Source organism: Arachis ipaensis, chromosome B6, assembly GCF_059453495.1.
Source record: "Arachis ipaensis isolate K30076 ecotype BB chromosome B6, ASM5945349v1, whole genome shotgun sequence".
Taxonomy (NCBI): Eukaryota; Viridiplantae; Streptophyta; class Magnoliopsida; order Fabales; family Fabaceae; genus Arachis; species Arachis ipaensis.
The window spans coordinates 16,678,384-16,702,441 of NC_142441.1; the positions used below are offsets into that span (position 1 = coordinate 16,678,384).

The following is a 24,058-nucleotide window of genomic DNA, read 5'->3' on the forward strand; positions in this document are numbered from 1 at the left end:
TCGGTTTCAACTTCATTTTTAGGTACTTGCTCTCTTTGATTTGACACTGTTTGAGCGTTTTCAGAGGTACTTGGATTGGGAGTTAATGACGAAAGTGTATTAGCCGCTGTAGCAGATGGAGTAGTGGTAGAATTGGATGTTATTGGTTCTTCTAAACTTTCAGCAAGTCGTGTCAATTTTACATTTTTTATTTTATTGTTGGATGTCATCTTTTGTTTTCTTTTTCTTTTGTCACTGTCAGGCATCTGCATAATTTCAGATAAAATAAGCACCAACATGTATTATTAATTCAAATAAATAGTCTTTCAATAAAATAAGCAATTAACAATTTATTCACTTGGAAGTAGAAAAAGAATTGAATTGAGTGGGAATTTGTGGAGAGATTGGCCTCTATAAAACCAATTGATTTGTGAATTTGGGAACTATCTCACTGATATTCCCTCTGCAATTTTTGCATTCTTCACCTATCTCTATTTGTTATTTCTCTACTTCCACTTCCTATACTATTTGCTTCATTTCTATTTTATCTTCCTCTTACACTCATACAACTACTAACACAGAATAAATAGAAATGAAGTTGAAAGACCAAATTAAAATTAAGTGCATAAGGTCTCAAGGGCATCAAAATACAATTTAGTTCCTTTCCACAAAACAAAAGAGAAGAGTAAGTTAACCTATGTTGAGAAGAAGAGAAGAAAGCTTTGATTTTGGGGGTAGCAATAGACTAATAATCCTCACTATCACTATCACCATCAATATTGTTTTGATTCTCATCATTATTATCTTCTTCATTATCATCAAGTAATGTATCCATCTAATCTTCACTGTCATATTCAGAATCATTGTCAAACTCAAACTCCCCATCATCTGTGTGAACTACATTTATTTCATTCACTTAAACTTCTTCGTATGCACCATCCTCAGTTCTTAAACTTCCTAATGGTTCATCATTTCCTACAAATTCTTCAGGTGTTGTTTCATCTTAATATGCATGTTCTAGTGTATACCGATCATCAACTGTACGTCTTGATTTGGTTCTGATAACAACCCACCAATTGGTCTTTTCTCTTATCATTTCAGGATATGAGACATAATAAACTTGAATTGCATTTTGAGCAAATATGAAAAGATCGTATATTGAATATTCTCTAGTGTGACACACCTCCACAATGCCAAGTTGTTTATTAATCTTGACTCCACGATTAAGAGTACAATCAAACCATTTACTCTTAAACAACACTAATCTATTCAATTCACATCCAGAGTATACAATCTCAATGATTTCTTTAATTACTCCATAATAATAGCTCACCTCATTGCCGTCATCATCTCCCTTAACACAAACTCCAGCATTAAAAGTCTTTTTACCACACTCTAATTTTTTGTGTGAAACTTAAAACCATTTACTATATACCAAGAATAACTTTGCACTTTTTTACTAGGACTCCATGCCAAGTGGTGTAGACTTTGATTCATTACTGAATTTCTGCTATCATGAATCTAGAAAAGATCCAAGGTGTTAATAACTAAAAAATGAAAATATTTAACAAGAAATGCTAGGAAACTTACATAATTCTCAAACCAAGTTGGAAATTCTAATGTTATTCTTCGGTTGGTTTCATCTTGGCTGATATTTGGATTTTCACCTCTCAAATCTTTCACAAAATATCTAAATTTCATATATATATATATATATATATATATATATATATATATATAAGTACCTCGTAAACAAGACTACTAAACTATAAAAATGGAGTATTTGGTGATCTTACTCGATGTATTGTTCAACTTCTTCCCAATTAAGTAGAACATGTAAATGTGCAACAACCAACTCCTTATCCTCTAAGTATCGGCTCTTAATTATCCTAGATGCGCGTCCACGATGGTTAAATATTGATAAAATTGAATGTTGATGGCTCCACCGTCATCATTTCGGCCCACATTAGTTCTCCTTGATTGTACATGAGGCTCAAAATAATAAGTGCAAAAATGAGAGGTTTCTTGACTCATGTATGCCTCACAAATGGATCCTTTAACACGTGAGTTATTTTTAACCATTCGCTTTAATCTATTCAAGTACTTAAAGCAACATAACATGTAAGCATAGAGTGGCAGCTATAAGATTGAGATTAAATGACTAAGAGCATTGAATTAAAGTTATACCTCTCAAATGGGTACATCCATCGATATTGGACTGGACCTCCCACTCTTTCTTTATACGGAAGATGAATGGGCAAATGCTGCATGCAGTTAAAAAATTCTGGAGAAAAATTTGCTCCAACTTACATGTGGTGGTGATAATATTTTGCTCTGTCAACAACAAGTCATCCGCGTACAAAATTGTAGAGCACAAATCCTTGAAAAATTTGCTTAATTCAGCTATAGGTTTCCAGATTTGGAGTTGAAGATTGGTAAAGGCAATTGGTAACAAACGTTCCATAAAAACATGACAGTCATGGCTCTTCATCCCAAACAGTTTTCCTTCTCGAATATTTATGCATCTACGCAAATTAGAAGCATATCCATCTGGCATTTTAATCTCACTAACCTATTTATAAACTGCCATTTTTTGTTCCATAGAGGGAGTGAATTTTGCTTTGGGTTTCATGTATTTTCTATTCGGTAACAATTGCAGCTCTAAATCCTTCCATCGGCAAAGTTCCTTCAAATCCATTCTTACTTTCACATTGTCTCTCTTGTCTTTAATATCCATTACCTTATTAAAGACATTATCAAAGACATTTTTTTCAATGTGCATCACATCAAAGTTATGTCTTAACAAATTGCCTTTCCAATATGGTAACTCCCAAAATATACTTCGTTTTGTCCAATTATGAGAAATACCAAAACCAAGACATGAATAAGATTCACATTTTGTACTTCTTGGAAGATTGCAAACACTTCGCCAAACCTCCTCGCCTGTCAATCTAACTGGAGCTTGAGCTGTCACAACTCGATTTTTTAAGAATGAAACCTTATTTCTTTGATATGGATTATCCAAGGGCAAAAATTGACGATGGCTATCGAACCAAGAGCATTTACCACCTTGTTTTAAAGTAAAAGCAATTGATTGATTCATACAACACGGACATGCCAATTTACCTGCAGTGCTCCAACCCAATAACATGTCATATGCAGGAAAATCGTTTCTAGTCCACATGAGTGCAGCTTTCATAAAAAAATTCTTCTTTTGAGATATGTCATATGTAATGACACCTTCATTCCATAACAGCTTCAACTCATCTATCAACGGTTGCAAATAAACGTCTATTTTTTCCTTGAAATTATGGGGACCTGGAATTATTAAGGTCAAGAACATATATGGTGTGATCATGCATAGTTTTGGTGGAAGATTGTAGGGAGTCACAATCACAACCCAACAAGAGTAAGGGGTAGCTGATTGATTATAGGGAAAAATCCATTAGCACATAAATCTAATCTCACATTCCTTCGTTCAAGCTGCAAAGTCTGAATGCTTGAGATCAAATTGTTTCCTTGCTTCCCCATCCGATGGGTGACATAGTACTCCTGGTTTCCTCTGTTGTGCATGGTGCCAACTCATATGTGGAGCAGAACTCAAAGAAGCATATAATTGTTTTAACCTAGGAATAAGAGGTGAATCCTTTTAACAGGAATCTCCTTGTGTCTTCCATTCACTATTTCCTTCAGATTTAATTGTCATTAATCTCACAGTAAATGAAAATTCAGTGTGGTTTTCACATCTTGGCCATAAAGGCTTTTTGAGGCATGCAACAAGTCATAGAAATTCTTAGCATCAGCATTTGGAGACTCTTCGTCCTCATAATCACCATGGCCTTCAAACTCAAATCCAGTAAAAGCTTCATAAATCAGTTCCTCCGTCCTATTAAGGTGTGCACTACTCCCAACTCCCAACTCCCAGCTCCCCCGTCCTATTAGGATCTCACATAAGGTTGGGTTATTTTCTCCATGACTTGTCCAAAGCCAATAATCATGAACAAATCCTTTCCTATGTAGATGGATTATTACATCTTCAGATTTCATATAAACCTTGTTTTTATACCTAGAACAAGGGCATCTAATTTGTCCACTTGACAAATCTGCTGATCTCTCAGCAAAAGAAATAAATTCTTCTACCCTTTTTGTAAATTTACTAGTTAAACCCTTTCGACCAGATCTTAGTCTATTGTACATCCAATTGCGACTCTGACTCATATTCATAATTTGTCCATTGTAATAGTGCATCTTAACTAAATGCATGAACAAATCACATTTTAAAAACTATAATAAAACATCAGTTGATAAACAATTAAGTAAATAAAAATAAAGTACTTTAACTTGTTGGACACTCTCACACAATTACAAAACTTGAAAATAGAATGGAAGCTACGCAATCAACTTCAAACCTAAAGAAAAAGATAAAATAAAACCTACTTAAATCGAATATAAATAAATAGATGCTGAAAAAGCTTTTTATTATAAATAAATAAATTCACACTTTATTTATAAATATATATAGCTCTTTAATTTGTCATATGTTGACAAATATTCTTTTGTTACAAGTTATCATATTCAATTATTTAAACCAGGCACCACTTCTTCAGTAGTTCTTCCTACATATTATTATTATTATTATTATTATTAAAACCATTAATCATTCTTTGATGCATGAGTAATAAAGAATGCAACACTAGTTTTTAAATTTCTTGTTTTGGTGATACCGTATGAATTGAAACAGTTAAACTGATAATGTTAAATAACAAAAAAGTACCATTTTTTGTGTTAGTTATTGTATTTATATATTTTTGTTTTTTCATTAAATAACTTTTTATTTTAAGCCATTGTATCTAGCTCCTCCTGTTTAAAATTAGAAAACCGAATTTGTATATTCAGAATTTTATTTATGCCTACGGAAACAAGAATATTAACTAATTAATTTCAGTCTAATTTAAGAAAATGAAAAAGAAACAACAAATTTATTAGTAAATTATAAATCACTTCCAAATTAATTTATTAGTAGTCCACTGAGTAGTAAGTATGAGCGCGTTTGACAAGTAGTGAGAGGCCACAAGAATTTTTTTTATTAACTAATTTTTATAATAATTAATTTTCTATATATAGCATCACATAATTTTTTTGCGGAAATTAATTTTATTATGGAACTAATATTGGTGCTGGATGGCGTTATGGAGATGATGAGAACTTTACATTCGTATGGTGTCAGTTTACATGCAAATCGGACCGAGGGACTTGCCAAAGCAAAATCGGACTGTGCGAGAATTGCAGCAAAGAACTCAAAGGGTCCGTTTTGATTTAAAAAAAATAAAAAAAAAGAAAAATCTGAAAACGGAGGGTCCGTTTTCTTTTAAGGGAAGAATTTAAAAAAAAATCTAAAAACGGAGGGTTCATTTTCTTTTAAGGAAAAAATTAAAAAAAAAATCTGAACCGATTTGATTTCAAATATAAAAAAAAAAGACAAAAACTAATTGGATGGTCCGATTTGTGGTCAATAAATTTTTTAAGAACTCGGAACGGTCCAATTTCTCCCTGTCTCACACCTGTGTCTAACACCTGTATACACCATAACCAAACACAACTCACACACTAATCCAATATAAAAAAAATTAGCCATTTTTTCGTGTTGGTAAGAAGCTGAAGAATAAGTACTTTACTCGGTGAGGAACATTCTATTGATTCTTAACACTATTCTTGTAACAAAAGAATATTTGCCAACATATGACAAATTAAAGAGCTAATTCCTAATGCGATAAGCTGTTTCTATTACAGTTAATCATCCTTGTTGAAGTTGAAACGTAAACACAAATTATGAAATAGTTTGGGAAAAGCAATCAAATAGTAGGGGAAGGGGAAGATGAAGATTGATTAAGACGCAAGAAGCCGAACTTGTTGATAAGTTCATTGGCTATGTGAATTGAATGCAATGGTGACAGTGAAGAAGGAAAGTTGTCAAAGCAAAGAAAAGGAAGAAGAAGTACTTGCCTAAGAAAGTGGGGGACTCTGCTCTCTGTTGAAGTTGCTGACTTAATTTAGTTGTGCATGTAAGGCAAACACTTGGTGTGCGTGCTGTTTCAATGCCAGCAAAAGACTCCTTCTGCTTTGTTTCTAAGGTACTCTCTATGTTTCTTCTATGATGGTTTCTCTCAAGTTTCGGAGAAAAGATTACGCTTGCTTTGCTTCTGATGTCGAAGCCAGATCCACCACATGAAAAGCATTAAAGAAGAGAGCAAAAAGAAGCTCAAGGAATTAGAAGAAAAGCTGATTACAGATCCACCACATGAAAAGCTGATTACAAAACAAAAATTTTCATAAATTCACCAGCGCCAAAATAAAATAACCGAGCTAAAGGAATTAGAAGAAATCTAGTTGTGACAGCTCAAGCTTGGAACAGTAAGACGGAAGTGTTCCATAAATTCGACCGATTACCTTTGCAAAATTGGAATAGTAAGACGGAAGAAGCTTCGAGAAGGTTCCATGATCCATACGGTATTAGAGAGAGAGGTTCGTATGATAGGCGGCGAGAGGCGCAGAGAAGAAGACGTGAACGCGAGCTGAAAATTGGAGATGAGAATGGTATGGGTGGCTTAGGGTTAGGTTGGGTAATTTAGATAATATCTTTTTTTAACTTAGCGATCCATTTAGTGATCATAACTTTAGCGACTGAAATAGTAACCAACCACATTATTCTATTTATCTATAAATTAGTTGCAATATCGGTCGCTAAATTAAATAATAGCGACCGATTTTGTGACCAAGAGTCTCAAGAATATTCATTCTTTTGTTTTGGTTGCTAATTCGGTCGCTAAACTAAAAAATAGCGACCGAGTTTAGCGACCGTTTATATTCTAGTTGTATAAAACTAGTCGCTAAATTAACAATTAACAATCGATTTAGCGATTATTAATTTAGCGACTGAATTAGCGACCAAACAATTGTTCACCCTATTTCACTATTAGTTGCAAAATCGGTTGCTAAATAAAAAATAGCGGCCATTTTAGCGACCGATTTTATTTTGGTTGTATTTAAAATTATTTGGTTGCTAACTCGGTTGCTATTAGCAACCGAACTTATTGGTTACTAAAATCGGTCCCTGAATGTAATTTAGCAACCGATTTAGCGACCAATATTGATTTGGTCTTGAAAATTCTGTATCGGTCGCTATTAGCAACCAATTTTTTCGGTCGCTAAAATCGGTCGCTATTCGGATACTTTCTTATAGTGAAAATTAAATGATATTAGTTTTTTTAAGGGCAAAAATCTATAACAATATAAAATGGTAATATTAAGTTTCATGTTCTTATATATGAGAACATTATAGTTTATTATATTATATAGGATAAAGTACTAAATTAGTCCCCTATGTTTGGGCGTAATCCTGTTTTGGTCTTTAAGGTTTAAAGTGTCCTATTTGAATCCAAAAAAGTTTCATTTAACTTCAATGTAGTCCCAACATGAGGTCAAAGTTAAATAATTAATGAAATGTCCTATATGATAGCAGTACAAGAACAAGTTTGATAATTTAGAGAATAAGTAGAAGCTCCAGTGACACAAAATCAACCGAGAATGCATCAATATATTTATTTATCATTCTCCTTAGTTCTAGAGAAAATATTTCATTTAAGTTGTAAAAAAAATAATAAATAAATATATTGATGCATCCACGGTTGATTTTATGCCTATGGAGTTTGTACTTATTCTCCATATTATTGACCTTGTTCTTTTACTGCTGCCACTGCCATGTAGGACATTTCGTTAATTATTTAACTTTGATCTCACAGTCGGACTACATTGAAACTAAATAAAACTTTTTTGGATTCAAATATGACACTTTAAACCTTAAGAACCAAAAGAGGATTTCGCCCAAACATAGAGAACCAATTTAATACTTTACCCTATTATATATTATCTTTGTACCACATAATAAAAAATAAAATTTTGTATCTTATTTTTGTTACTTATTTTTTTTTGTCTAAATTAGCCTATATATTATCAACTCATTTCTATTATTTATGCAATAATCTTTCTCTTCTAGTAGTTATTCATAATAAATATTAAATTGCCCAAATTTAAACCTTTTTTTTGAACCACTTTTTAATCATATGGTTGAAATCATTTAAATAGAAGATCTTTAGAACTTAAAGTTTTCAAAGTAAAAAAATAAAATAAATTAAAATGCCTGATAAAATAAAATAATAACTTACATGTCCTATGAAATAGAAAAAAAAGAAGAAAATAATTATAAATGTTGAAATAATGAAAAATATATATTTAGATATTTATTGGGTTGTCAGTTTATTTAAAAAATTAAAATTAATTAACAAAGTTCTCATTTGGTGGTATTTTAATGTTATATGGAGTTTGTTCACTCATTATTGGCATGTGTATATTTTTTGTGTCCTTTGTATGTCAATCAAATAATCTTTTATTATGTGTCAAATGAATAATATTAAATTAATTAATTTTTAAATTTTTATAATATACTTTAGAAAATTAATAAATGGCAAATTCAGTGTTCTACATAATTAAATATCAAATTCAGTACTCTAAATAATTAATAATTTAAAAAATTAGCATACTAATATTTGAAAGAATACTTAATAGGTGTGAATTTTTTTTGCATGCTTTGTCTGACAATTAAATAACTTAGTCAATATACCAAACAAATAATATTGTAAAAGACAAAATTAATAAACCTTTTTGTAATATGATTTATTTATTTTAGTTTAATTTAAAAGTAAGTATTTAGGTACTCAAATTTTAAATACAATACTCTACATAATCAATAATTTAAAAAATTTTTAAAAAAATATATCCCATACAAAGCAATTTAAAAAAAATGTCAAAAAAATATTTGTGAATAATTAGAGTAAAAACAAACTGTTGATCAGAGTACAATGTACTCAGAACAAAATGATACAGACTAAAATTAACATAAAACTAAACAAAATATAATTTTAATGAATACCTCGAACATATAATAAGATTAAAAATTCTTTATCACTACTGATAATGATTGAACACTTTCTTTCAGCATAATTATTCTTTTTCTTCTTTTTAAATATTGGCTCGAAAATCAACATTTGGTATAATCATCATCTGTTTTAGAAAGCTATCTAAAAAATTATTCAAAAGTTGAAAATGTTAGAATTAGTAAGAAGTAAATAAAATTAGAGAAATAATGAAAAAAATTAAAGAAAAAAAAAAGTAGATTATTTGAGTGAAGGATTGAGGAAGAAGTTATGCGTGAATTTTGTTATATCTGTTAGTGATATGCATAACTGCAAAATTAGTTTTGAATTATGTTGAGAGGGTTAAAATAGGAAAGAAAATTGGATACTAAACTCCATGTACTCGCATTATATATTGTTAGTATAGTCATCATCTGTTCTAGAAAGCTATTTAAAAAATTATTCAAAGGTTGAAAATGTTAGAATTGAATAAGAAGTAAATAAAATTCGAGAAATAGTAAAAAAAATAAAAAAATAAATTATTTGAGTGAAGGATTGAGGAAGAAATTATGCATGAAATTTTTTGTAATGAGATGAATAATTGCAAAATTAGTTTTGAATTATGTTGGGAGGATTAAAAGAGGAAAGAAAATTGGACACTAAACTCCATGTACTCGCATTATATATTGTTATAGATATATATATATATATCTTTTATATCATTTATAAGAAACAAAAAAAAGACAAATAATTTATCTAAGATTTTTTAGTTGTGTATAAAGAGTTTCTTGTCCGATTAAAAGAAAAAGAAAAAAGAAAAAAAAAAAAACGCAGTACTACTGCTAATTAATGCATTTCATTTAATTATGAACTTAGGACGAATAACTAAATACTGCGGCCTGCAACATTGTGTTGCAAAATACAATAATCCAATATATATTGCATGTAACATTTTCCCTCTTATTATTGTCATATGAAATTAAAAAAAGACAATTACTCGTTAATGAAAGGAAATTGAATTAACCCCATGAGGTGATGCATGATTGCTTAGATCATATATAATTGATCTCCAACCAGTCAACCACTACTACTCTCATTGAAGCCAAATCTTTGAATTTGTTTAGCTCCAACGGGAAAAACCCCAACGAATTAAAACAAATTTCCACATTTTTTTTCTTATGATATTTTGGCCTTTTCTTTTTAATATATATAATAAGATCAACAAATGCCCATAAACTATAACTAATAAACTTGAAGGGACTCCCTCTTCCTTCTGTTGGTACCACCTTTCCTTGGTTCTTCTTGCTCTCTCTATCTTCTCTATTTCTTTCTGCATCTATATATAGAAACATATGTATATATATATATGTGTATATTTAATTAATTAATTTTATCTTCCTCTGTACAAATTCAAAGCACGCATGGATTTATCCCATCCCAGACTTTATTTAATGAGTTTGCATTATAACAGAACAAGCAACCGCTTGAGCCCAATGCCTTAACTTTGTCTTCACGTGTTTAGGGTCATCCCCTGCACCATTAATCATTATCAATTATTAACAAATTAAACATAGTGAACAATCATATTATGTGCTAAGAAAAAATTAACTATCGAATTAACGATTTATATCAAATATATAATAAAATATAAAATACACATTAAAAATAAAAATATAATATATATTAATATTTTATACATCAATTATATTAAATATATACAAAAAATAATTATTAAATTAATAATCTTACAAAATAATGTATATTAAATTATAAAATAAAATATTAAAAATAAATTAATAAATTGTAGTTAATTTTTTTATGTATATATAAAATATTTTTTTTATACACAAATATAACAACAAATTTAGTAATTACTTTTTTACTTACAGATAATATTTTTATTAGGTAAATACTATCTTTATATAAAATTAATATTTAAAAATTATTAAATAATTTAATAAATTTAATTAAATTATTTTTAATTATTAATTTCACGTTAAGCCCATTTTCATATAAATTCATACAAGTTTTCGCTCTTTGTTAAACTAAATTAACAAACATATAAACACATTAAAAAATTATTGGAGAGTGCTAGGGAAACAATGAAAATTTTAAACAACATGAACAATTATTAATCAAATGAAAATACACTACACTCTAATTTAATACTACTAATTAAATTTAGTCTTTTAACCTAATTAATTACATTGTTTACACATTGTTCAAAAATCTTGTTACTCATCTATACTTTTTCAAAATTATTTAATTACCTGGATTACAAATCTTCCAAGAATCGGAATCAACAGGGACGCCGGGGCTGCCAAAGGAAGAGCGACGACTATGGCAGCAGATGCTCCGAGGGGTTGACGCCGTGCTACCGGAAACTTGGCGGTTCACGGCGAAATAAAGATCTAGAGCCGGCAACGTGTTGCAAAGTGTCTGGCCATCTTCTTCGTTGAATCCAAACCCTAATTCAATGGAGCCTTTCAGCTCATTAAGGTCCTCGTCCGTCACCTCGTCCACGTCGTGCATGCTGCCGCTACTGTTCCGCCTCTGCTCTTGCGTCTGAATCTGCCTCCGCCGCCTCTCCCACGCCATGTCCCGCGGCGTCTCCGATTCGCATTCCGTCTTAATCATCGACAGCTGCTTCGACATCGCCCGCTTCCTCTTCTTCCACGCGGCCGCCGCTGCTGCCGCCACCGGAATATCTTGCAGCAATTGTAATTTGTCCTCCTCCGATAATGACTCGCCCGACGAAGAAGATGGCGATATTAAGTAGGTAACGTTTCCTTGAAGCTCTTCTTCTTCCCTTCCAGTTGATACAAACAAGGGCCTATACATGGTTACCGCCATTAATTACGGTAATAATACTAATTAATTAATACAAAGTAAGAATTAGATGAGAGATTTTTAATAATTTGTGTGTGATAATGGCGGAGGCAAGGATTATTGAAATCGGCCTTGCCTCGCCGAAAGTCTGATTAGGGAGTTACTACTTTGTTAACTAATTAATTATGAACAAGAATATGAATCAAATGAATAAGGAATTATGGCTAAGTAGATATGAAGGGTGCTAATATATATCTGTATGAGCTATTAATGGTGCTTTCATCATGGTGTATGGTATATTTAACCGTTGGTTTATAACTGTCTTATGCCATATTCTCGCGTTTAATTTAACCAAGTGATTTGTGGGAGGTAGTTTAGGTAATATTTAATTAGCACTATTTGTGGGAGCGATGATATAGGGGATAATCTATTTTCCCTTTATTGGAGGTTAGGTTGCTAGCTACTTTGCATGCACCTATATTCCGGTAAAAATCTTTTATCACTTGAAAACTGCATGCCCAAAATTAAGGTAGATGATGATGATGATGATGATGATGATGCAGTTTCCCTTGATCTATGTGGTATTTCCTGTATCTATAGTTCATTAGTTCTAACTTTTAACTTTTAAAACCTCTTTAGTTCTTCACTCTGCGTGAACTCCTTCATCCCCAATGTTCCACTTATTGACTGGCTACTTGGAGCTTGAGGGAACTGCCAGAACAAATAACTAAAAATCATGCTATAACAGTTCTATACCTAACATAAAAAACAATAGAAAGAAAATAGATGGTTATTCTTTTTTTTTTTTCGCAATGAAATGAAAACAAATTCACAAACCAATCATATTAGCTACTCACGGAAGTCAACAATTAAATTAGTTATATGTATAAAACACATGTTAAAAATATTAAAAACACACATATATATATACACACGTACAAATACAATTAATTTACTAGGGATTTTTAGTGTACATATAAAAAAAATTTGTTAATCAACCAGAAGGTTTTATTTCTTTGAATTGTGAGACTTTTACTTTTTTGTTGCATGTTAATTTCTTTTATGACATTCCATATCCCAAAAACATTAAAAAAATGACCACACCAACATTTTTGAAAAATTGTGATACTCGTTTTATCACTTTCTTTATATTTTTATTATTTTATGTTTCATACTCTAATTTCTTAACTTATAGTTTCTATTTTTAGACTGAATTTGATGTTTATAAACACAAACCACTCTCTCAGTCTCTCTAGTCTGCACAAATATCACCGTTATAAAAGAGTTATATTTTTACCAAAAATATTTAAAAAAAAAATACTTTATTCCAACAATTTGTCTAAAATTGTCAGCACCAATCGAATAAATAAATTTTGTTGCGAACACTCCGATATAATGTATAACTTATGTTGTTTTGTTTTTATTTATTACTTTTTTAAAAAGTTTATACATTCTGCTGTCTACTAGTTTTTGAATCATCCGAGATTATACTATGCATGCATTTAAATACACACCTGTTCCTCTTTGAGTCTAAGTGAATCATTACAGACTGTAAACAGAACAAATAGACCATAAATTGTAGGGGGGAAATCATAATAATCTATATCTTAATGCTAAACATAGCTTATTACCTGTTTCATAAAAAACAAAGCCAATTATTAACCATTCACGATTCTTACTCCCCACCTCCCATTTCTTAACTGTGGAAAACAAAAAGAAAATAAAACAAAAGATAAAAACAAAAATCAAAACAAATTCTTCATACCATTATCATACAAAAGAGCATACGAACAGAAAAACTTCATCTCTCTCCCTTCTTACCTGGTTTGGTTGTCTCCAACCCAGGTAAGTCTTCCTTGACTCTCCAGAATATGGCTTGAACCCAAGCCAAAAACCTTAAAACTAAACACCCCATAATTTCATAATCATCTCACATCACAAAAGCAAAAAAGCCAAGAATCCATCATAGTCTTTTCTGGCGTACAGGAAATTAAAACCCTTCTTGTTCCTGTATGCCTCATATCTTTGTCTACTCCAACCATGCAAGAAAGTGCAGGTCTCTTGCTTGTTCTTTCTCTTGTTCTGTCCAATGCCATTCTTCACGTATGGAGCCAGGACACAGGGGCATTACTCTTGACTTGTGGCGATGAAGCCGGTGCCAAAGATCTTGATGGAAGGCAATGGAGCCCTGATGAGAAGTACTTATCAAAAGGAAGCAATTCCATAGCATCCAGAGCCACCTATCAAGACCCTTCTCTAATCTCAGAAGTTCCATACATGACTGCAAGAGTTTTCGAATCCAAGTCAACATACAAATTCCCTATCAAACCTGACAAGCGCTATTGGCTGAGGCTGCATTTCTATCCTTCTTTCTATGGAAGCCATGACTGCGCGGATTCATATTTCTCTGTCACAGCAAATTCCATCACACTCCTCAGCAATTTCAGCGCCTCAATCACTTGCCTTGCTCTCTCACAGGCTTACATTGATAGGGAGTATTCCCTTGCAGCTCTGGGTTCTGACACCTTGACTCTCACTTTCAAGCCTGCTGACAAGAATGGTGCTTTTGCTTTTGTCAATGGCATTCAACTGATCCAAATGCCAGAGCTTTTTGATTCTGCTTCTATGGTTGGTTTCGACCAAACATTCGATGCTAAGAGCATGCACTTGCAAACAATGTTCAGATTAAACGTTGGTGGAAAATACCTCTCTCCTACACAAGATTCTGGCCTTACAAGGATTTGGTACGATGACTATCCTTACATCTATGGTGCATCCACTGGAATCACCACAAGTGCTCCCAGTGATGTGAAACTCAACTACCAAAGCATGCCAGAGTACACTGCTCCTTCTGATGTCTACCTCACATCAAGATCAATGGGTACTGACAAGAATGTCAATATGGGCTATAACCTCACATGGGTTTTCCAAATTGATCCCAACTCCATGTACCTTGTTAGGCTGCATTTCTGTGATTACTTTAACAAGGAAGTCAATGACCTTGCTTTCAATATCTTCCTTAACAGCCAAATGGCAGAAGCTGGAATTGATGTGATTGCAATGGCAGGAGGCAGAGGAATCCCATTATATAGAGACTTTGTGGTTTATGCTAAAGATGGGGCTGATAGTGACCAACTTTGGGTTGCTCTTCACCCAAATGGTATTACAAAGCCCTCTTACCTTGATGCCATACTCAATGGTCTCGAGATTTTCAAGCTCAGTGACACAGACTTGTCTGGCCCCAATCCTACGCCTTCAGACAGGTTCAATCGTGAAAGCGAAGAGAAGTTTGAAAGCCACAAACCATACAATAAGACCGTTGTTATAGGTGGCGCCGCGGGTGGTGCCGCTGGTTTTGCCTTGGTGGCTGCCATATGTCTTGCTGTCCATAAGAAGAAGAAATATGCCGGACAACACACGCACTCAAGCTGGCTCCCCATACATGGCAACTCATCAGGAGCCAGCAAATCCTCCATGTCTGCTAGTAGCATCGGTAGCTCCAACGTCACTGCCATGGCTCAAGGTCTTTGCCGCTATTTCACCTTGCAGGAGATGAAGCATGCAACGAAGAACTTTGATGAGGCCAATGTTATTGGTGTTGGAGGATTTGGAAAGGTCTACAAGGGTGTCATTGATAATGGAATGAAAGTGGCCATCAAGAGATCAAATCCAGAATCTGAGCAAGGAGTTAATGAGTTCCAGACTGAGATTGAGATGCTTTCCAAGCTGAGACATAAGCATTTGGTGTCACTGATTGGTTTTTGTGAGGACAATGATGAGATGTGCCTGGTTTATGACTACATGGCTCTGGGAACATTCAGGGACCATCTCTACAAGGGAAACAAACGTCTAGGTACTCTTTCATGGAAGCAAAGATTGGAGATCTGCATTGGAGCAGCAAGAGGGCTTCACTACCTTCACACTGGAGCTAAGTACACCATCATTCATAGAGATGTCAAGACAACTAACATTCTCTTGGATGAAAACTGGGCTGCAAAGGTTTCGGATTTCGGGTTGTCAAAAACAGGTCCAAACATGAATAACGGCCATGTGAGTACTGTGGTGAAGGGAAGTTTCGGCTACTTGGATCCTGAATACTTCAGAAGGCAGCAACTGACCGAGAAATCCGATGTGTACTCATTTGGGGTTGTTCTGTTTGAAGCTCTATGTGCTAGGCCTGTTTTGAATCCTAATCTTCCAAAGGAACAGGTTAGTCTTGCAGAATGGGCACTACTATGCAAAAGAAGGGGAACACTAGAGGAGATCATTGATCCTTCTTTAAAGGGAAAGATCAATCCAGAAAGCTTGAAGAAGTTTGTAGACACTGCTGAGAAGTGCTTGTCTGACGTTGGAGTCGAACGTCCTACCATGAACGATCTGTTGTGGAATCTTGAATTTGCTCTCACCCTGCAAGAGAGTGGTTCAACTCACTCTTCAGCGTCAGACAGCGGAGAAGGTGAGCTTGAAGAAATAAGTTTAGACGACAAAGACACAGCAAGCCATAATAAGAGCCAGAGCCTTGGGGTTCAGAATGAGCTTAGCCAGCAGCAGCAGGAGGATTCTACCAGTGCTAATACAGGTGCCATCTACTCACAATTTGTCAACCTCAATGGGAGATGAAGAACTGCTATGGTCTATGGATGATTCTTGATTGTCTAGTTTAATTAGGGGAGATACAAGGAAGCCATGGGATTCAAGCAAAATAAAAACACCAGCTTCTTTTCGTTGCTTCTTCAAAGGATGTAATGCTATGATTGCTCTTTTTCTATTCTCTCCTATTTGTCATGTTCAACTTGCCTCTTGTTCATAATATAGATATACATATATATATTTTATATACATATATTTTTTATTTATAGTTAGCAAGTTTCGGTTCTACATAGACCGAATCTCATTCATGTATTATATACTCTATAGATCTCAGTAAAGGAAGCATTTGGATAACTTGCTTGCAAATTGCAAATTATTATGTAGGTACTGTTAATCTTATTAGAATTATAGAAACAGAAAATCTGTCTTATTTTTCCTTTATGCACCAAATATGCATGTACTAAAAGCAAAAAGTAACTTGAGCTTTCTAGAGAAAGATCAATGAGCACCAGCGTTATGATAGTCATAGCTCAACGCTTTTGATGTTATTTATCTTTAGTTGCACTTTATCTTTTATACTATTACTAACTAAATATAAGTCGTTAACAATTACAATTATCGATTAATGGTTGTCCTAGAATCCTAAAACATATTACCAACAGGTAGCTCAGATAATTTTTTAGTAAAGTGTACTAAAATTGTTTCCAGCCATTGCTTGGCAAAGTTAAGATCATCAATTCAACATATGATCACTAGTTGTATCATGTTTTAATAACTTCTCATCATTTTAAATTAATTCCGACATCAAATTTTCAGTCAACAAAATTATGGTAAATGCTGAAAATTAGTATGTTAGATAGCCGGTGAAAGAGACAGACAACAAATAGAGCAAAGATGATGCTATTGATTCATTAACAAAAGAATAATGACATGCTCTCCAGAATCATTATCCTAATTTCTAAGTGAAGAAAATTTTACAAAATTTTAATTGCTTGAAAATATACAAGTTAATTACAATCATATATCATATTTTCATGTCATGTGGCTGTTAAGGGAGATAACAAGGCCCCTTTTCCCCTAAGCTTTTCCCCTAAGTAGAGTTGCAATTTCTAATTGAATCTCTAACGTTAATACTTTCCCCGCTGGGGAGCAGGGGCTTCCTTTGCATGGATATGATATCAAACCTGTCATGAATTTTCTGCTTCCAGAGAAGAGACCCTCGTGATCATGAGCACCATGGCCTATTTTGCAAGTTCGTATAATTGTGCTTCATCTATCTTATCATCTGACCGCAAACCTGGGAATTGTCCAATATCATGGCCTTCCAGTGGTTGGAACTCTTGATTTAAACCGACTGCAAATTCTGCAGGATCAGCTCCAGTGCTTTGAAAATAGTCTGCAATCTGCAACCCAACATAAGAATATTTTCAATGCGCTTCACGGCAGAGTAAAATTGAATTCAGTATGCTGAAAATGCCCAACTAGGCACTGCCATAACATACATGGTTAGCCAGAGCGATTCCACTTAGTACTGCTGACTCTATATTAGAACCTAGCAGCCAATCACCGCATATCCCAGCCCTTCCAAAGGGATCAAAGATGCAAGGAATTCGAGGTGTATTTGTAGGGAGGGCTGCACCCCTGCAAATCTCAATCAGAAACATTTTGAGGATTGAGTTGTGACTGAGAACAATCACACAAGAAATGCAACGGAGAGAGCATGTGTGATATCAAAGGAAATGAACATGACTCTCACCATAATTGGAGCCTGGTATAAGACGGCTTTGGAAGTGACCCTTTTGATAGTCCAAGAGCAGCCTCAACACTCTCTAGCATTTCTGCCGTTACCCTTGATGCTGTAGCAGCGGGGATGTTTTCCTGATAAACAATAAAAAGCTGGGTCAACTTCCAGAGACATGGGGAAAAATTTAAAAAAGGGAATGCATGTGATATATGTCACTATATTGTCCTCGCCAATGCATGACGGCTGACGCTAGGTAATGAACGATGGATCATTATATCCTAAGTCTAGCCAATTTCACACTTATGAAAGAAAGTAAGAAACTAACTCATACTGTACTGAAAATTGAACCCCTTACCTGAGGAACCTTGTTCTGTTTTCCATAAGCAGCAGTGCTCAGGAAGGTCCAACAGTGAGGACCGCCATTATGAGAATTCTGTAGTTTCTTTGTATTATTGGCCATCCATGACAATGAATCAACCCCTCGCACAAAAGCTCCTTCAAAAGGAACTTCTGTGGCATCCCAAAAAGGAAGAGGGTCCTCAAATGCTGCTAGAAGGGCCCATATTGAACTCAGTTCCAATCTCTAATACAAGCAAAACAAAAACAGTATGAGATGTATATAACTGTGCTTTATCAATAAATGAACCAGAAAAGAGTACAGGTTATAAATGAAGTCAACAGGGCATTTCCTGAATTTACCTTCATTTGTTTTGCAATTAAAGGTAACCCTGATGTCATGAGCAAGCGATTCGCACATTTTCCTGTCAGCAAAGAAGCAGTAGTTACTAGAAGAATCTAAAAATCAAGCAATGTTTGTGCAAAGGGTACTCCAGTCGCACATTTTTGTGGTAAAGTCCAAACTCGAGATGACATGTACGAAAAACAAAAACCTTTGATAACTTCTCCCGTTTCTAAAGATTAAAAATGAAAGCATAGTGATAATCATAGTCACAGATATGCAAAGGATAGACAAGGAAATTTACCATTGTGTGCAATAACAATAGCATCGAACTGGCCACACGGTTTCCCATTTTCACTCAAGTGCCACATCCCATTGAAGGGCTCGAGCTTGCTGACCCAGCACGGTCTCACCACATTAACCATGCGAGCCTGCACTGAGAGAGTTAGATTCTTGTTAGGGGAACAACACCAAAAAATACAAAAATCTTGACAACAACAACAACAACAACCGCAAACAAGTGTAATTCAAGTAACAGACACTGAAATTCACTCCTAATTGTGGAATGCAACAATATGCTAGTACTTTCTTGAATATGGAATAACCTGAGCAAGTAAAGAATCAGCAAGGGAACGCATTCCATGGGTGGCAATGTATCTTGGAGGAGATGATGGGAAAGGAACAAAGTTGCCACCGCTCTGAAGCTCTCCAATGGGACCCTTCCACTCTGAGACAAGACCCTTATCGATCCAATCATGAACCAGCTCAGCAAAACGAGAATCATTGACAGTGAAGAACTGAGCAGCGTGGTCAAATACCAACGAATTACGATCAACAACCCTCGTTCCCAATCTTCCACCAAGACCATGAACACCCTGCAATGTTAAATTAGTTTATTAACAAACAAGACGAATGCGAAAATGAGGGGAGTGAAGGAAGAGAACACTGACGGTGTCGAAAACGGTGGAGCGAACGCCGCGTTGTTCGAGGAAGGAGGCGCAGAGGAGGCCGGAGATGCCGCCGCCGATGATGGCGACGAGTGGGTCGGGGGAGAGCGGGGCGGTGAAGGTGACCTGTTCCTGAGTGAAGGTTTTCTTGAGAGCTGATCTTCTAGAAGCGCCGTACGACGATGGCTTCTTTCGGGTTTTTGAGTGAGGGTTTCGGGTTTGGGCATTCATGGTGGAGCTTTGAGTTGGGAATGGACACAATCCAAAAAGGGGAAATAGTTTGGAGGTGTTAACCATGGTTGATGGTTCCTGAGATTCTGGAACACTTGCCAAAAAAAGAAGCGCCAAGGTGAATATGGTTCCTGCTTTGGATAGAATGATAGAATCATCTATTTAATTTAATGCATTCTCTACTACTGTAAATGTGAATATGGCCCCATAAGGTGGCGAAATTCCACATACGGCCAAGTGGGGGCATTTCAGTAAATGTGGGATTGGAAATAGTCCGTAGGAAGAAAGGCACTCCTCAAATTTTTTTCCTTTTTGTTTTTTTGTGACTAAATAGAAAAGAAAGAAGAAAAAGAGACAAAATTAAATTAATTGGCTAGGGTCATATTTAAATTTATTAGATGTTGAAGTTCACTCTATGGTTGGCTCCAATTCTGACTTTTTGTTTTTTTGTGACTAAATAGAAAAGAAAGAAGAAAAAGAGACAAAACCAAATTAATTGGTTAGGGTCATATCTAAATCTATTAGATGTTGAAGCTCACTCCATGGTTGGCTCCAATTCGAGTTAATGTCCGCGACAGAAGCAACTGCTTTAGCCATACAATCTGCAACACTATTTGCAGTCCTCTGAATTAAAAGAATAGAGACTCTCCAATTCCAATTCATAACCTCCTGTATATGCTTTGTCAAATCCCATTCCGGAATATCCTTACCAAGCATTCTTTAGTTTACCAAGAAAAGAGATTCTAAACAGTCTGTTTCACAAATAACCTCACGAAATCCACTCTCCCAAGCAAGAAGTAAACCTCTCCAAATTGCATACAATTCAGCAAAAAGAACACTGCACACTTCGACTTTCCCCGTGCAACCTTTCAACCAACATCCATCAGGATTGCGAATGATACAACCAAAACCAGCATAGCCAAAAGGAGCAAACCAACTAGCATCACAATTCAATTTAACAGAATGAACTGGAGGCGGAACCCAATGCAAACAAAGTGAAGGAGGAGACATAGATTGATGCATAGCAAAAATAGTGTGAAATTCCCTTACTAAACTACGAATCAAACTCACCATTTTACTAGCACTCCATGAATCATCTATATTAAATAAGTCATGATTCTTGCTTCTCCAAATCCACCAGATGGTCGAAAAGAAAAGAAAAATATCTCCACTCCTTGCACCTCTATAGAGCCAATCATGTAAATTCGAGTTATCTGAATACATGCCTAAAAGGTTCCAGACCTCCTTGGCACTAGGGCACTCCCGAAGACAATGAAGAATGGATTCATAACCATTCTGACACCGATGACAAGTGCTAGATAAAACTAAACCACGACCCAAACGAAACTCTGTCGCAGGAATAGCATTATGAAGACTGAGCCAAATCAAGAACTTGTACTTCTCAGGAATATGCAGTCGCCATACCCACAACCAATTATCATGCTCGTTCCAGTCAAACTTTCTTTTGGCTAGCCAACTGTACCCACTCCTAGCTGAGTAAAGTCTAGAAGATGTCACACCTCACGACCAACCCGAACTCTCTCCAGCATTCAAATCCGGATTATAAGCATTCAAATGCTGTTTGACATCTTCTGGAATGATAGAGAAAATAGCATGGAGATTCTATTGACCATCTTTCCAAACGTCTCTAATAGTTAAATCAGAGTCAGATATATGTACAAAAGGGACATCTTGAGCAATTGGACCCTCAATACTCCAATTGTCAAACCAAAAAGATTGATCAAGTGACCCAACGCACCAAGAGAAGGCATCCTTAAGAGCACCAAAAGCCTTTGAGATACTCTTCCAAACATGAGAAGCATTGCAAGGGACAGGGTCATCTAAAACTCCCTCATTCCTCAAATACTCCGCCCTCAATAGAGCAACCCAAGGCTTGTCCTGACAATGAAAAAGTTGCCATACCAATTTACCAAGTAAAGATATATTAACACACGCAGGATCTCTAACACCCAGGCCACTAAAATTTTTTGGAGTGATCACGGTCCTCCAATTAACAAGAGAAAGACCTCTACCATCAACTTGACCCTTCCAAAGGAACTGTCTCATCATAGAAGACAATTTATCGCAAACCCAATTTGGAAAAAAAGATACCTGCATATGATAGACAGGAATGGATGCTGCAACAGAATTGATCAGGCAAAGTCTTCCTGTTTTATTTAGAAGCCTTCCTTTCCAATTAGCTAATCTTCCCCTCACCTTTTCAATCACCAATGAAAAGAAGCCCTACTGGTACGGGAATGATTAAGGTTAACTCCAAGATATCTTCCTAAGTCCAAAGCAAAACGTATTGAAGAAACACTAGTAAAAATATCTCTTCTACGAGCAGTCACATTTTTAGAACAAAAAGTTTTAAACTTTTCAAGATTCACTTTCATGCCAGATGCCTTAAAAAAATGTTAAGAGAATGCATGACCATTTGAACCTGACTCTTTGTAGCCTGACAGAAGAGTAAGAGATCATTTGCAAACATCAAATGAGAAAATTTTGGGCCACCCCTAGTGACAGAAACTGGTTTTCACACACCCTCGACCACCTTATGAGATATATAGCAAGCAAGTCTTTCCATACAAAGCATAAATAAGTAAGGAGACATTGGATCGCCCTGTTTAAGCCCCTTCTAGAAGCAAAACTATCCAATATATTCCCATTCCACATAATAGAAAGAGATGATGCACATACACAATTCATAATCAAATTAACAGTGATGATAGGAAAACCAAAAGCAATGAGAGTACTCTCCAAAAACCTCCAATCCACCCTATCATAAGCTTTTTCAAGATCAATTTTAAAAGCAAGAGTACCTTTCTTGGATTTTGTGTGCTTCATGAAATTCAGAATTTCTTGGGCCACAATAATATTATCAGGAGCACCACGACCCGGAATAAAACCTCCTTGTAAAGAACTAACAATATCTAAAAGAAAAGGCCGAAGTCAGTTAGTCAATACTTTGGTGATAATTTTATAAACAACATTACACAAGCTAATAGGCCTGAAATCCTTCATAAAGGTAGGGTTATCAATTTTAGGAATAAGCACAATCAGAGTTTCCATGATGCTAGGATTTAAGAACTCTCCCAAAAAAGCGCTCCGGAAAATATTCCAAATCTCAGTGCCTACTACCTCCCAATATTCTTTAAAAAAATAAGCTTGAAAGCCATCTGGACCAGGAGCCTTTAAAAGGGCTCATACTGAATACTGCTGACTTGACTTCCGCAAAAGAGACAGGGTCAATTAACCTAGCACAAGCCTCAGTGCTTAGAGTGGGCATCGGAACATCCCCTAAACAATCAACCTCAAATTTTGGATTTAAATGACCAAAAATATTTTTTCAACAGTATTTTTGTCGTTATAAAATTTAGATGATAGTCCCATCTACCGTTTAAGGTGGAAACTCACATGATCCTCTTATACAAATTTTTTATTCGATATCTAATAATTTGACAACAAAATTTTTTTTTATTATTATGAATATTAGTTTTTTAAATATGCACCAAAAATTTCTCTTTGAACAGAACCAAAAGAATAATATCACGTAAATTAAAACTTAAAAATTTAAATTAAAAGAGAAGAAAATTACAGATTAATAAAACAAAATAAAGAAACTTCAGCAAAGTTAAAAAACCCTTAAAAATAAAATCAATAATTTGAAAACTTTAAAGAAAAGACAATTAATTTACCAAAGGAAAATAGTTTACATAAAAGAAAATTACAGAAAAATTTGAAAAGAAATATAAAGACATGGAATAAATTTTACAGAAAAAAATTTTGTGGTAGACTCAAAAAACTGCTGGGAATGTGAGTGTGCAAGAGTATTTTTTGAAAATGAATTCCAACCTCTTGCTTATCCTAAACTTCATGCATTTATAGATTTCTTTCACCAATCAAATGTTGCCAAATGTCCCCTCTGAAGAACTCTGGAAAGTAATTGTTCCCGCCAAATGCAGACACTATATAACCGTTTCCAATTGAAAGGAATCTCTAATCTTATTATTTGTAACATATCTGCTTCTCTTTATCTCGACAACTTTCATCGAACCAATTACCTTTTTCCTTATCAACCTCCTTTATT

General features: G+C 34.6%; 3 protein-coding genes and 2 pseudogenes across 4 annotated transcripts; 1 reads left to right on the plus strand and 4 right to left on the minus strand.

Moving 5' to 3' along the window:
* Positions 1 to 273: 273 nt before the first annotated feature.
* LOC148554730 (uncharacterized) lies at positions 274 to 3,552 on the minus strand (annotated as a pseudogene).
* Positions 3,553 to 3,628: 76 nt separating this feature from the next.
* LOC110263188 (uncharacterized) lies at positions 3,629 to 6,767 on the minus strand (annotated as a pseudogene). The gene is made up of 2 exons (XR_002348374.2): positions 6,427 to 6,767; positions 3,629 to 6,179 (listed from the first exon to the last, which is right to left on the minus strand). The product of XR_002348374.2 is annotated as an uncharacterized LOC110263188 (transcript).
* A 3,065-nt stretch (positions 6,768 to 9,832) lies between these two features.
* Positions 9,833 to 12,554, minus strand: LOC107645804 (carboxylate clamp-TPR protein (DUF1685)). Its single transcript, XM_016349923.3, has 2 exons — positions 11,219 to 12,554; positions 9,833 to 10,479 (listed from the first exon to the last, which is right to left on the minus strand). The coding sequence occupies exons 1-2, from the start codon at positions 11,799 to 11,801 to the stop codon at positions 10,397 to 10,399; spliced, it is 666 nt and encodes a 221-aa protein (XP_016205409.1). The 5' UTR covers positions 11,802 to 12,554; the 3' UTR covers positions 9,833 to 10,396.
* On the plus strand, positions 11,252 to 16,614 carry LOC107645800 (receptor-like protein kinase ANXUR1). The gene has a single exon (XM_016349918.3). It carries the CDS (start codon positions 13,818 to 13,820, stop codon positions 16,395 to 16,397), a length of 2,580 nt encoding a protein of 859 aa, XP_016205404.1. The 5' UTR covers positions 11,252 to 13,817; the 3' UTR covers positions 16,398 to 16,614.
* Positions 16,615 to 17,251: 637 nt separating this feature from the next.
* LOC107645799 (FAD/NAD(P)-binding oxidoreductase family protein) lies at positions 17,252 to 20,134 on the minus strand. The gene is made up of 8 exons (XM_016349917.3): positions 19,741 to 20,134; positions 19,396 to 19,665; positions 19,095 to 19,221; positions 18,811 to 18,872; positions 18,467 to 18,694; positions 18,124 to 18,245; positions 17,870 to 18,008; positions 17,252 to 17,770 (listed from the first exon to the last, which is right to left on the minus strand). Exons 1-8 carry the CDS (start codon positions 20,032 to 20,034, stop codon positions 17,609 to 17,611), a joined length of 1,404 nt encoding a protein of 467 aa, XP_016205403.1. The 5' UTR covers positions 20,035 to 20,134; the 3' UTR covers positions 17,252 to 17,608.
* Between the last annotated feature and the right edge of the window lie 3,924 nt (positions 20,135 to 24,058).